At 38.3% G+C, this 14,410-nt stretch overlaps 1 protein-coding gene across 2 annotated transcripts in view; it reads right to left on the bottom strand.

Annotated features, from left to right (window-relative positions):
* fig4a (FIG4 phosphoinositide 5-phosphatase a) overlaps window positions 1–14,410 on the bottom strand; it is a 34,000-nt gene that overhangs the window by 17,976 nt on the left and 1,614 nt on the right. For both annotated transcript variants that reach the window (XM_034527596.1, XM_034527595.1), the window contains exons 3-11: window positions 13,791–13,889; window positions 12,517–12,640; window positions 9,404–9,560; window positions 8,735–8,785; window positions 8,044–8,207; window positions 7,199–7,327; window positions 5,818–5,918; window positions 4,693–4,855; window positions 2,698–2,795 (exon numbers count right to left, since the gene is read on the bottom strand). In XM_034527596.1, coding sequence (XP_034383487.1) covers window positions 2,698–2,795; window positions 4,693–4,855; window positions 5,818–5,918; window positions 7,199–7,327; window positions 8,044–8,207; window positions 8,735–8,785; window positions 9,404–9,560; window positions 12,517–12,640; window positions 13,791–13,889 — 1,086 coding nt within the window. The remainder of the gene's footprint in view (window positions 1–2,697; window positions 2,796–4,692; window positions 4,856–5,817; window positions 5,919–7,198; window positions 7,328–8,043; window positions 8,208–8,734; window positions 8,786–9,403; window positions 9,561–12,516; window positions 12,641–13,790; window positions 13,890–14,410) is intronic.

Raw genomic sequence — 14,410 nt, 5'->3', positions numbered from 1 at the left:
CACAGACCATTAAGGTATTTCTCCATTTACTTATTTCTTCGCACATTATGCCTTTTTTATTGATCACCTTGGGTGTTAATGGGCTTGGAAGCATCATTTAGCAGCTCACATCTCCATCCACACATCCAGCAGTGGCAAAGCAACACAGCAACCGGTCAGATTACGGATGCATTTCATATTCCTTTCAGAGAGGGGGTGTCATACAGTCTGGTGCGCATTCACACAAATGCACACACACACTTACACATTCATGTCTCAGATGGAATATGCTACTTGTGCATGTATACTTACAAAAACATACAGTACCAGTCAAAAGTTTGGAACACCCGCCACAAACGCTTTATCCCCGACTATAGCCTTGTTCCGCTGCCCTCTCAGCCAGCTGTTTATTGTTTTCTGTATTTGTCATGTATTTGTCATGCTTTTAGCTTGTAGAAAGTACTCTTCACAAATATGTGTTTTGTCCGTGGAGAACAAAACGCTGGACAACGGTTCAGAGAAAAAGATCCTTCTGAGCAACAGTTCAATAAGATTATATGGAATCACCGGTCATTGGTCAAATGAATTGGAAGCTTAGCATCAAAAAGTGTGGATTTAAAAAGGAAAAAGTCCCTTTTTTCTGTGTCAAGTGCACAAAAATGCCTGAAAAACAGGTGTGTTAATATTAACAGCTATTCTTAAAACATCACAATAGAAATATAAGGTTAGTAGTATTGGAATTGGATCAATGAATATCAGATGGACTAAATATGGACAAACAAATCACAGTGTAAAACTATTCAATCCCACCACTGAATAGAGTGCAGAGGGCCCAAAATATTTAGAGCCCAAAGGCACCGTTGAGTTTCAAGAATGAGCTTTGATCATATATGCAAATTAGAAAGGTGTTTGGGGGGAAACAGTATTCTCCCCTGACATGTAACTCTGTGGGGGCTTTGACTAAACACATGTGTTATTCAAGTAATTCTTCTTCTTCTTCTGGGGGCAAAACTATTACAAATGTAAATAATACATTTTGTGTGAATTATACTCTTATCGTCTCTAAAATAGTCATCATTGAAGGAAAGAAAAAACATCAACATACTAGGTGAGTCCAAACTTTTGACTGGTACTGTACATCTGCTGTTCCCAGTAATAATCAGGATTATGTGTGCAAAGGTTCAGTCACAGATCATGAATAACAACATGAGTACAAACAGTCACAAATACAAAGATGGGGCTGGTCATGGGCACTGTTATGGACAGACATGTGTGCTGTAATTATATTAATGTATATGTATATACATTAAAATATAGTATAATGATGTGCTTTAGGGCTCATGTGTATCTGGTCTCATCTTTCAGTAAAAAGTGATCTCTGGCAGTCAAAATTCTCGAATTCAGTTGGCTGGTTGAAAAAGTGGTTCACATGCTTGGCCACGTGCTCTCTTCCTCTCTTAACATACAAACATGCACCGACCCATGACAAAACCATGCACCCCTCCCGGTGTGACACCAAGACGCCAACCCCCAGTTACCACCGGGAAGCAATGGACCGTCATGATTTCATGGTTGATTGCCAAATCCTTCCTCTTTCTGTCTCTGAGATAAGAGAGAGGGTGTCCCCTCCCTCACTCCCCACAGTCTGCACATATCACATGTCTGTGGCGTGTGCGGCCCTCTGAGGGCTGCGATTGGTCCCTCGCCTTACTCTAGCCCTTGTGACTGACAACGTGAGCTTGAAACCAAAGAATGTATGGCTGTGTGCCGCGTGTGTGTGCGAAGGCAATGGAAAAAAGACTGCTGGAGCACTAGAGAACAGTGTTGCACTCAGGGATGAAGATGAAATGAAAAGTCATCATCATGCAGCAAACTTTTGTATATTTTAATGTATTTTCTTAACATGGGATGACATGAAGCCTTTTGTTATTGTCATACTTTTCAAAGCTCCTTCATAACCATTTCTTGGGATTTCATTTTTTCTTATAATATAATATCTTTCATAATTTAAGAGCAGTTGGATGATTCATGCTTATTTTATAGTAAGATAATGTGAACGGTCTGTGAGTGCAGTTTCTACTACTTCCCTTTTATCATTGCTGTGTGCAGTTTCAAAGCAACACAAAGGAAGATCAATAGTTAGAAGTTATATAACTGTAAGTAATCACCAGCCCCCAAAAATCACACATAATTATTAAAGTCTCCACAACAAAAACAACAACTTACCCCCAATAATTCCCAAATCACAGATAACTACATATTTATACTGTCCAACTTGTTTAATGTGGTGATTTGTTACACAGCAACACTTGAATAAGGGCTGCAAAATGATAAACTACCCGTTTCTGATCAATTCTGATCAAACTATTAGATTAAACACAATATTAAGAGGCATAATGATTACCTGGAAGTGGTGGATAATTTTATAAAGTCCAGTTCACAGCAGTTTCATTTTACAGCATAATGTAATCACATATACACCTTGAAACAACGAGAAGCTTGCTTATAATATTGTGACAAATTTCAGTCTATATTACCAAGATATACCTATTGTTAATACCAATGTAATGCCAGATCATATATTTGGTATTACTAAATAATTGCCGCTTTATTATCAAACTATTATTATGTTATTACCGACCTGTAATGTAAAATGCAGTCAAAATTAGTACCTCAAAAAAGTGTGTGTGTGTGTGTGTGTGTGTGCGTGCGTGTTACCTTGACCAGGTTGAGGATGATGATAGGAGAGCCAAAACGCTGCAGCATCTGGTCAAAATGGAGTGCAGCCACGTGGGCATATGGGTCAGCTTGGTCCACTGTAAGAAAAGTCAAACCCATTGTTTAGTGTCGAGGTCATTTATGGTGACACATTTTGCCAGGTGTTTTTTATTTAAGTAATGTCTGTTAAGTCACTCTCTGTCGTCGTTGGCCCACTGATGGAAGTATTGCAATATTTATATATTTGCAGTATTATGAACTGTGTAATACTGGACTGTAAAGTCTTTGATCCTGCTCATTGTTCACCATTTCATGCAGTCAAATCCATTACATTCTTTATTTTAAACTCGGGTTTGATGACTCCGCTTGGCACTCCTGCAGAGCCCCACACCTGCAGCCAGCAGTCAAATTGGACCCGCGAAGCAGCCAGAAGAAAAGATGAGAAGAAATAGGTCAGATTGTACTAACTGGACACAAATGACAACATAAACTGGAGCTCAAGCACATAGTTTTCACTCTACTTCGTCATCACTTTGTCTATTGCACTTGTGCTCAGGCCTCGGGGGTGTTTGAGAGTTTACATCACCATACACCCTTTCACATTCTTATTGTGCCATGGGAAGGGAATGTTAATGACGATGAAGAAAAGTCACCGAATTAAGGTCATCTCCTTCACAACAAAGACATATTGGGAAATAGGCCTATTCCTTTTCTAGGATTAGATGAGAAGATCGAACCCACTCGCTTGCTAAAATATCATTTCAAAGAGAAAGTGAACCAAGTATACCAACACTAAGGGCAAAATGTGTCAAACTAAAAGCACAAACACTGTGAAATATCACCTGACGATGCAAGAATTTTTTGGGAAATGTCAGATAAGGACTGTCTTTAAGGTTAAAAGCAGAAGCAGGATGATGCGGTAATTTCATACAGAGGGATCTCGAGGACAATCTCAGTGTCTCTATCTCACAGAAGTAAATGCCATCTGAGGATGAATTAAAGGACGAACTGGCAGGGGGGGCAGGATTATGATTTAATACTGGCATTGTACAAATGGAAGCAACAATATCTTGCTGCGTACACACACAGCAGTCTCCAATGTCATCAGTTTCAGGGCCCTGGATTTGTGATGTTATCCTGCTCATGAGACAAGAGACGTGTCCTGTCTTTACCCATTTCATTCTTTTTTTTTTGTATCTTTGTCCCAGTGCGTGAAAGGAATGGCCCTTGTATAAGGCCACTCTTATTTTATTACATTCTTCCTCTTTCCCCAAAAGGTTATTTCTGGTCACGGACAGCTGCTAGAATGAATGAATTGAGCATTATGCACTTCAATAATGAAATAACTACTATGGTACTTTATGGCTGTACATTAAAAGAGAATATACCTGTATCTTTCATTTGTTATGTCTTTATGTATCAGGGCGAAGTGGATATGAGAAAGATCTTCCATTAAAGCCAAGGAAGCTTTGCCAACTATCTACTATAAAGCAGGTGTTGAGCACCTTAAGGAGCAAAAAGGCCATCAATAATCCAAGCGATGATACCCATTTTGGTTTTTCCTAATTTGTTGCATTACATGCTGTAATTAAAATGTTTTTTATTTGGATTATATGTGATGGACCTTCATAAAATTGTCAAAATTGGCGTTTAAAAAAATTCTGGAAAAGAAAAGACGTGAAAACATGTTTGGAGTCACCAAAAAGGGACATGGCAGGTTTGTATATTCAACTAATTATTGGACTTCTAAAGTTAATTGGCAGCACACATCACTTTTCAGTTTGTTTGGCGTTTTTATTATTTTGCTTTTGCAATTTTGACTATTTTGTGCAGGTCCATCACATCAAATCCAAATTTTAAAAAACATTTTAATTCTAGATTGTAATTGTAATACTTTTGAAAGGCACTGTAATACCATTTGCTCATACTGTAAAACAAAGAAGCTGTTGATGTGGAAAGTAAGAAAGAAAACCAGTGTTCATCAGGAGGTCTTACATCGTATTGGGGGTTTTGGCATCATGGTGGAAATGTCCTGGGACCAGTAGAGCGGGACTGAACCTCGCACCTGGACGTATGAGGAGTAACTTCCTGCTGTGAAAGACATCACTGAGGCGTCATTGATGATCTGCTCCGTCTCAACCTCATTAGCCACATCCCCCTGGAAATAATAGAAAAACACAAAGGTTGAAAAAACAAGCTCACCAAAAAGGTCAATTTCATAACCCTTCATAACATCAGCAGATGGGACTTGCCTAATTCTCTTGCCATATTTGTAGACGTTTAGATTAGCAGTTCACACTGAGTCTTGATCATTTCTATCAGCGGATGAAGATCAAGTCATACAATCGAAAGCTCGACAGCAATTGTACTTAACTGCTTCTTCCAAGAACAATAATGAACTTCAGCTTATAAGAAAACACTGTTTAGAAGAGACAATTGAAAATAATGGAAACAGAAACAGTTGTTGAGTGACTGTTCACAAGCTTTTGATCATATCACATGCTGTTCACCAGCAGATCGACATGATCAAGGTCAATGCGAAAGAGACTTTAAAGCACTCAGAAGAAAACGGGAATTGCGACATCAACTAATCCGTCACAATAGGGCAAACTCCATCCACTGTTTGACATCACAAAGCAGGATAACCAAATGTGTAATTGATCATATTAATAAGGGCGTTCAGGCCGCTGCTATTATGCATGCGGACATGACTTATTGACCTAAATGGAACAAAGCCATCATTAACAATAGAAATAAACCTGTACTTTTCCTGCTGTGACAAGTACAACTGTCTCTTGTGATAAAGGCCAATCAGACAGTATGCTACAATGAAGCTTAATTACAGTTTCGTATAAAAAGTACTCTACTTGGCATTGACCACAATAGCAGAGAACTGTAGAAATAGTTTCCAACCTGAACTCAGGATGGCAGGACATCTATGTTTACTCTTAAGTTTCTCCCACCTTCCCCCCCCCACACAGACACTCATGCATAGTGTAGGAAGAGGCAGCGGTTCAAATTAACCCCCCGTGATCGCCCTGAGTCATCTCAATCATCCCGGTGGCCCTCAGCCTTGCCTCTGTGATCTATTTTTTCCTGTTGCCTCGGCAACAGCTGTACCTCGCAGTTGGCTCCTCTTTTGAGGAAGCGGGTCCCGGCAAATTTGCTGGAGCGCCGGGCAATAAGGGTGATGTGAACCGGTCGGCCGTAGATCAGAAGCTCTGCAGTTGGTAGGTAAAGGAGGAATAATAATAATAATAATAATAATAATAAAACCACAACACACAATCATTTGGTTGTAGACATAAACGCACACACACGTTTGTAATATCAAGCAGACTAACTACTTTTGAGAACTACACGTTAGCAATGTTCCTCTTTCCCTCATATTGCCTGTTTTTAAATATTTTATTGTTTATTTTCTGCCTGCTTAAGTGTCTCCTGATCATCCAAATGTCTCTGTTGAATCTCCTCTTATTGGACCCATCCTTTCTCTCATGCTTTCAAAAAACACTGATGAAGGCCAAACTGTTTCCAGGAATTGTCGAAACTCAAAGCGCCCCCGCGTCGTCACCTTGGCAACATGCTGTCTGATAAGATTGACAACAGTGTTGATAGCAGCACTGACTGTAAAGTGCACCTTAGATGATTAGTTTATAGGCCTGCTGCAACAAAAAAACTGGTATAAAAACATTCAAAATGAATTACTGATGAAAAATAAAAGAGTAACTTGTTTTGACTGGAAGGCATAAAAACTGCATAATGTGATTTATGCAAAGGAGAATTGATGGGAAATGATTGAAATGTTAACCTAAGGCAGACTTTTACCCTAATAAATCAAACTGTTTACTAAGTTCTAGCGCTAAGCAACTCTGCAGCAGTTACCCATGCATCAATACTACAAAAGCTAGGAAATTAATCATGTGGAGTGTAACACTAATCCCTGGTATGCCGCTTGTGTATATATATATATGTACGTATGCATGTGGTTTGTCATCTATCCAAAAAAGAAAAACCATGTGGCATATTTAATCAAGTATGCACAATGCTGCTGCCTTCTCCCTGTAGATAACAGATGGAGTGATTATGCAAGTGCTAGTGTTTACATACCTATTAACCATTGCATACATTTTTTGGAAAAGCCCTTAACACATCACTTCTGCAGTTTACTGGTGAATCGCGCTCTCGCTCAGTGTAATCCATGCGCTGTGATGGATACCGAGCAGTTCATCAAGTGATGCTGAAGCTGAGCCATGAGAAGGAGAGCAGACAACGAACGACGTTCTGAGAAACAAAGCTGTGTCATCAAATCCATCAATGCTGACAGATGTTATGTCCCAAGTTAGGTACTACACAATTTGCATGGGACATTCTTTTTAAATCCAAAGCAACAAGTGGATCATGTCGTTTACAAAAACACACAGACACACAAATAAAAAGCAACAGTCAAACAATTTTGCAATGCATGAACGTAACCGAATCAACAACTCTCAAAGGATACTGGACTGGCCACAAAAGCCGTGGATTATATACATGAGCCAGTCATAATGCACGATGTCCTTGACTCGTTCCAGCAGCTTCCCGTTCCACACGTACTTGTAGTATGGCTCATTCTGGAGGCCGTAAACCACTGTGGCAGAAGAGGAGGAACACTTTACTAAAATGATGTCAGATCAAATTATCAGTTTGAAAGCAACAAATGGAAGAAAAAAAAAAGCTGTGGCGATGCAGGATGTGGAACATGAGCTTATGTTATTGAATTACAATAAACATGCCATAAATGACAGAACACATCAGCCAAGGCAAGTCAAGTCCATTTGAAAATGTATTTCATTGGAAAAAAACAGGCAAACCTGCAGTATAAACAGACAATTGACAACTTTGACTGAGGCATGTATCAGTGTTTTTCCATTTTTCTATGGATGGTAGGATATTAATGGTAGGACTGGGCTATATGGCCAAAATCTTCTATCACAATATATGTCATCTCAAGTCTTGACAACAATATATATCACAACATGGTATATTCCTGTGTGAATTAAATACTTGAAAAGTACCAAGTCATTTAATTAAAAGGTATAATATGCAACAATTTCCAAAAAACTATATATAGGCCGATACATATATAGACCGAAATAACCTTGAAGGTGTAACTCCCCGCCAATAAGCAGAGTGTGCAGCCCATTCAACAAACTTTGGTCGTTGCAGATACATACGGTGCCGTATGTATGCACTCTACGGAAAGCAATTTTCTAGTTGTGTACGTGCAGAAGCTTAAAAAGGGCCTTGTCCAGACAATAGAACAAACACAATGAATATAAGGGCTGTTGATTCACATCCTCTCACCTTGTGTAGGCAGACCCTCATCTTCAAAGATGTCAAAGCTGTCATGCTTGCTCTGTTTTTGTACCTCTTCCTCAGTGGAGGAAGTTGGTGATGACCACAGTTCATAAGGCCTCTGCAGCAAAGTCAGGTTGTACTGCAGCGAATGGCTCAGGTCATAGCTGTAGCTGCAAGGGACAACGGCAAAATCATTTGAAACAAATAGAGCCTGGATTGTCCCATAATGAATTTAAGATTTGGCCAAACTACAATTGGAAACATCAAGTGTATTTCATGTGTATTTCATGTCAGACAAGACTGTGTGTTTACAACACACAGTCTTGTCTGACATGAAATACACTGACTGGATACGCATGCACAATGGGACACATGCTAAATTAAATCTAAACGCCATTTTCCTTAGTTGTTTATCATATACACATACTAATGAAATAGCTTCCCAAAAATGTAAACAAAATTACACACAACATATAAAAAATATTCAAGAAATTCTACAGGCTGTGTGCCGACGATAGTGACACGACAGGAAACCGAAGGACAAAGGAAAGACGAAGATCAACTTAACTAAAACCATTACTCGTACTCATCTGAGCTCTGGGCTTATCTTGTAGAAATCTAACTTTGTATTCCATACTTTCTTTATATATTGATGAAGAATGTTTCGGGAGAGAATGTGACTGAGAATGAGCCTTACCTGAAGTAAAAGTTGCTGGATAAGTCCACATTCTGAAAGATCCGCACATACCTAGGAGAGCAAAAGCTCAAGTCAGTCAAACGCACATACGATATAACAAAAAGAAAGTTGGCTCGATAGGAAATTTATGAATAAGTCATTCAGCTTTGATATTGATATTCTATCTGGCAACAAAATGTCAGGACATTTGTGATGATTGACATAATACATGTATTAGAGATCTTAGAATCTCTCTGCAATTCCTAAAGTCTAATGGAAATGTTACTGGGTCTGATTTAAGATTGCAGTGGTGACTTTTATGTAAAAGTAGTACTTAAAACATCAGATTAAAGTAAATGGTTTCATGTCTAAAGCTTGTCTTGCCTCGTTTGTATAGACCATGGTGTGTGTGTTTGAGAAAACAAATTAAAGCTTGACTGTATGTTGCAAATAGCAGCTGCGCTTTTCCCTTAAAATGTGTTTCAAACCGATTCCGAAAAGTCTGAATTTCTTTTTATTGCAATGTTCATCAAAATAATTTCATTTCTCGAGTCCCATAAGTGTGAGTATGCTTACAAATGACTGGCGATGGAGTATAAATGTAAAAATGAGAGATAAAAAATTAAAAAAAACACCAACAGCCGTAAGATCTTAAACTGCATTGTTAAAGGTGGGGAAACAAGGCAGTACCTCGCTTCATCCGGGTGTGCAACCCTGACCGAGTCATTGGGGATGTAAATCATGCTGGTGTCTTCAATTTTGTAGATGGAGTGGCCACCGATGTCAGCCATCTTTCTACGCTTGGTAATCAACACAATGTAGTACCCTTCGAGGAAACGTACAAACCCTGTGGAAAAAAATTAACTAGTCAAATGTTTCTTTCAAGGAATATTGTTCCCACCATAAACTTGACATAACCTGAGATATATATACACAAGTCAATACCACTAAAGTTCAGGAAAAAAAAGCCTCTGAGCAAACTGATTTCTAGGTCAACCTTTCTTTTGCCTGCAAGTCAGCTCCAGCCTTGACAATAGAAACAAGTAAACAACACAAAGGTGGATCGTGAGTGTTTGTGTCATACTTCACTAGCTTACTATTATGCTAGTCTATTTAGTCGTATATAATTCAAATCTGACCAAGAGAGTAGCCCGTACATCATCGATGATTTACTTCGACTAGCTTTCGATGAGCTATTTTATTATTATTATGTATTATCGTTGACATTTAAAACATAACAATTGGTTGTGGATGATGTCTTTTCCTTATTTTTTTAATGGTCTGATTATAATGCCTCATCAAGACCAGTAGTTTATGCAGTGTGCATGCTGGTGACACACCTTCCTTATAGTACTGCTAAGACTAATCTTTTCACAGATGAATTGTGTGTCACAGATGCAATTTCTCACCTGGATAAGAAGTCCTTGTACATTCAGACTATTGAGAAGCACAGATGCTCCAGTATCATTGTGCTGTAATGAGGTCCACATTGTGTTTCCACATACAAAGAGAATGCTATAAACGCAGGCTCGTACAGTATGATGTGGATCCGTACGTGTATCAACAAGCACTTAGATAAAGAAATCAATTATTTCGTAACTATGGCTCAACACTATTTCACAAAATGAATTATTTCAGTCTCCGCGTTTGCATAATTTGATAAATGAGGGTTTTCTCTAATTATTGTATTTATTCTTTTTTTAAATTTTTTTAAACCAGACGGCCAACATTTCAAACTGAGGGCATTGAGTTCGAAAGATCTGGCTGTTTTGAGGAAAGCTCAAATACCACATTCACATCTTATTTTATTAAGTAAGATAAGGTAGATATCCCTGTTAACACATCCAAGCGTTCACATTATCAGCATTCACATTATACATCATCATACAACTCAAGGCAGTTGATTGCAGATTTAAGGGTTAAAAATGTGTGAATTGCCAATGTAGCACTACATTCATCCAGAGTACAGGGAATTAGCATTGCAAGTCAATGCAGAAGAACCAGAGATATTCATTGTATTCTTCTTCCTTGTCAGAACCTGGCACCTACGTTACCCACAATGCAACTTCGATCATAACAATAATGGTACTATTATATACAGTACTAAAAAAGTGCCAGTCAAGGGGTCTCTCAGGATAGACTGAACCCAACATAACCGAAAACCCTGTTTTATGCCATATGACACCGTGACATAGTGGCTTGTGAACAAAGATGGCATTAGGGAAGAGTGGGGGAAAAGCATTATATTAGTCAGAATCGGTCTGTGTCAGTGTGACCGACCCATCGACAGGCTCGGTGATGACTCTGAATTATTATCTTGGATGGGTTGCTGTTATGGCTTGGAAGGGCCTTGACAATATTAGTTAACAATTTCCGGTATATTACTTGGCCGGAAATGGAAATGTAAACAGCTCCACACAGACACACACTGGGTGAACTGGAAGGTAGAATGTACAGTAGGACTGATGCAATTGTGATGCATTTTAAGCAACACTAGCAGCATGGCTCAATGGTTGAGTTAGTTAGTCAGTTGTCTACCACAATTATCTCAACAAGTAGTGGATAGATTCCCAATTAAAATGATATTCTTTGCATATAATGCTCTGCAGAGGAAGAACACATTTTCTATGATCAATAATCCATCCGAGTACAGAGAAACAGACATTACAGGGGAATTATTAAAGCTTAATCATGACGGATCCTGATTAAATCCCCAAGACAAGTTATGGGACAAATTCAAACACTCCTCTGTTGTGTGTTTTAGAATGTGTGTTACATGAAATGTAGGTGATGACTGGAGGACTGCAGGGCATACATGAAACTCACAGTTCAGTCACCAATTACTTTCCACACAGCCACTGGAGTGCAAATGCAAGCGGAGGACACACAGAGTGTGATGATCAGTTTCACAAACTTCTCATGTAACACAAAGCTTGGCTTTTATTTATGGGGCAGACAGAAAGAACAACTTGACCTGAACAAAATTAGAGTGACCTGCGCTTCCATGTCTTGGGTTAACAAAAGGCCAGAAAAGAAACACAATAAATTATGTTTTTTGTAATTAGGTCTGTGGGCCAATGTCCAAAGTACAGACACAGATGATATGAGTTATTCTTCCTCCCAAAATGAATCAAGAAAGATGTGTTACACTGTGATTCAAAGGTTTTCCATTTCCCAGAAACTAAATCATTATTTAATAGCAGTTTTAATTACATTTCCTGCTCTGTTTTTTCACCAGTAATAGAAGTGTTGAAATTAAAAAGTGTAGCGAGCTGAGATTAGTTTTTAACAGAATGTAGTTTATATATTAAATAATATAGTGTCTATAAAAAGTATTCAGTCCCCTTTAAATACAAAAGGATTTCATGTGGCTTTTTTTAATCAACTGAAAAATCCAATAAAATAAAAACAATTATATACCAACTCTCAAACAATATTGGTACTATTTTTGTTTTTAGCTGATTTTCGACAAAAATAATGGGAAATGATTTGAAATGTAAAAAAAGCTTCTCTTTGCGTCTGATTACACCACTGATGGTCATGATTTGAAGCCTGAATATTGAACGATAAAAGCTCCACAAAGGGTAGTTGGAGAGCTAGCGTGGCTGTATTGTAGTTTATTACAATGTACTCCCAGGTGTTCCTTTTATTTTATGTTTTTCTATCTCCAGCACTTACTGTAATATGCAAAACCAGGTCAATATGCACAGCGGGACAATAAATGAGTTACACGTTGCCATCATTGCACCCCACAATGGGTGTTGCTATGCCAGTGAAGAAGAGAGAGGAGGGACTCTACTTACCCACAATGCCAAAGGCTGAGACAGCCCTGGACAGGCCCGAGGAACCCTTCTGGCCAATCTTGGTGCGGTTTCCCAGGTCCAGGCGGCCCAGCAACTCCCGGACCTCTTGCTGGCTGTACACATGCTACAGACAAATACAGATATAAATGAATAACGTTGTAAGAAGCTGTTTATTTAAGAACATAATTTCCATTCTGTTAATTTTACCTTGCAATAAAAAAAGAAAACGGGGCATGGTGTATTTCTTTCTCAAAAGAAAAAGGGCTGTTTATGTGGGGCTAATTATTGACTAATGACTTAATTCAGAGCCAGTGAGACATATATAGAGTTCTTTTCTGTGCAATAATATGTCAATGAATAGCAGGCCTTGTTTAATCAATGGCCTTTTTCTACAAAAGGGTCGAAGGAAATTAAGAGAAGAGTTGTAATAAATAAACAACAGCTATGAAAGAAATGCAACAACCGACAACCTTTGCATACAAGTTATCTTCACAGGAGCCTTCTTCATCAATATCACAACTTAAATTCTGCAATAAAGGTGCAACAGAAAAAAGACACTAGAGTATGAAAACAGATCATTATAGTATTTGTTTATGTTTCTTTGGTGGAATTAAATTAAGTTCTTCTGCAAAATGTAATAAGAAGATAGTTAATACTCTTTATTCGTCTCAGAAACAGAGGTTCTATTGTTGGGGTGTAAGAAAATATAACACTTGAGGATTGCAACATTATGTTTTGTGATTCTGTATCAATTCTCTAAAACACTATCAATTTTTATTAAGAATTTACATGATTCATGGCAGACAGTGGCTCCGATTGCATAGAAAAGTAGTGATATAATGTTGGATGTTGCAGGTAATGATAAATGCAAAAGTGAACTGAGAGAAAGTGAAAGATGAGGCTGTGTTTCACTTCTTCATCACATTCTCAAGCATCCACACTCAAATTTATGGTTTCCCGGGGTCAGTATAATATCTGCAGGAATAAGAGCGTGGGGTGATAGATATTTTGTTATGGATGTTACATAATAACAAACATTATAATCATAATTACCCACAACACAACAAATCAAATCCAAGCTCATAGATCCTGGTAATGAGCAGCGGAGAAAGAAAAAAAAGGAGGTGCACGCAGCACTCTACAGCTAAGCTGTCACCCATAGTACACTTTGGACAGGCTGAGCGATTGTACAATAGTATCTGAGCGTGCTGTAATGTATTACATAAGTAAATAAATTAGCACTGTACTACGTCTGGTGGAAATTCAGCGCTTACCTTATCATCGATAATGGCCAGGTCCTTAGGTTCTGTGCGGTCAATCTTCAGGACTCTGTGTTTGGTCTGTGCCTGATTGGTCCCCACCAAAAAAAACCTCTGGAAAGAAACATAAAAGCAATATATAATATAACTATGATGGATTATTATTGCAGAGCTGGTGTGTGCCATATGGTTGCTTCTGGGAATATGTACACACTGATCACAAGAATAATAATTTTACTTGTTTGATTGCATAACAACACAGGAGGAAAATGTGTCTATGGGGACACATTTTCAAATTTCAATAGACATAAACAGTCTATATGATTACAAGCCATCTTTCTACAGTACAGCACTATTGTTAAAGACTCTCTGTCTTCAGGCCTTTTTTTCTATAATGTGCAACATTTGCTCTCCACAATGAGCCACCCAAGTAGAAATGCGTATAACAGAAGCCTGTGAAATTACACACAAAAGGAACCATATAATTGTATATGAGAATATACACTGATTTAGTGTAGTTACAGACTAGAGTATATTTGTGCACAGCACATATGTAATCATAAGGTTACATTCTAATAGGTGCATTGTTAAAATTGGTGTCTTTCTTGTATGACTTTTTCTTTCAAGTCATTATT

The sequence above is a fragment of the Cyclopterus lumpus genome, chromosome 24 (assembly GCF_009769545.1).
Source record: "Cyclopterus lumpus isolate fCycLum1 chromosome 24, fCycLum1.pri, whole genome shotgun sequence".
In the NCBI taxonomy this organism is placed as follows: Eukaryota; Metazoa; Chordata; class Actinopteri; order Perciformes; family Cyclopteridae; genus Cyclopterus; species Cyclopterus lumpus.
The sequence above is the reverse complement of the archived record's forward strand: the minus strand, read 5'-3'. Positions and strand labels throughout refer to the sequence as shown.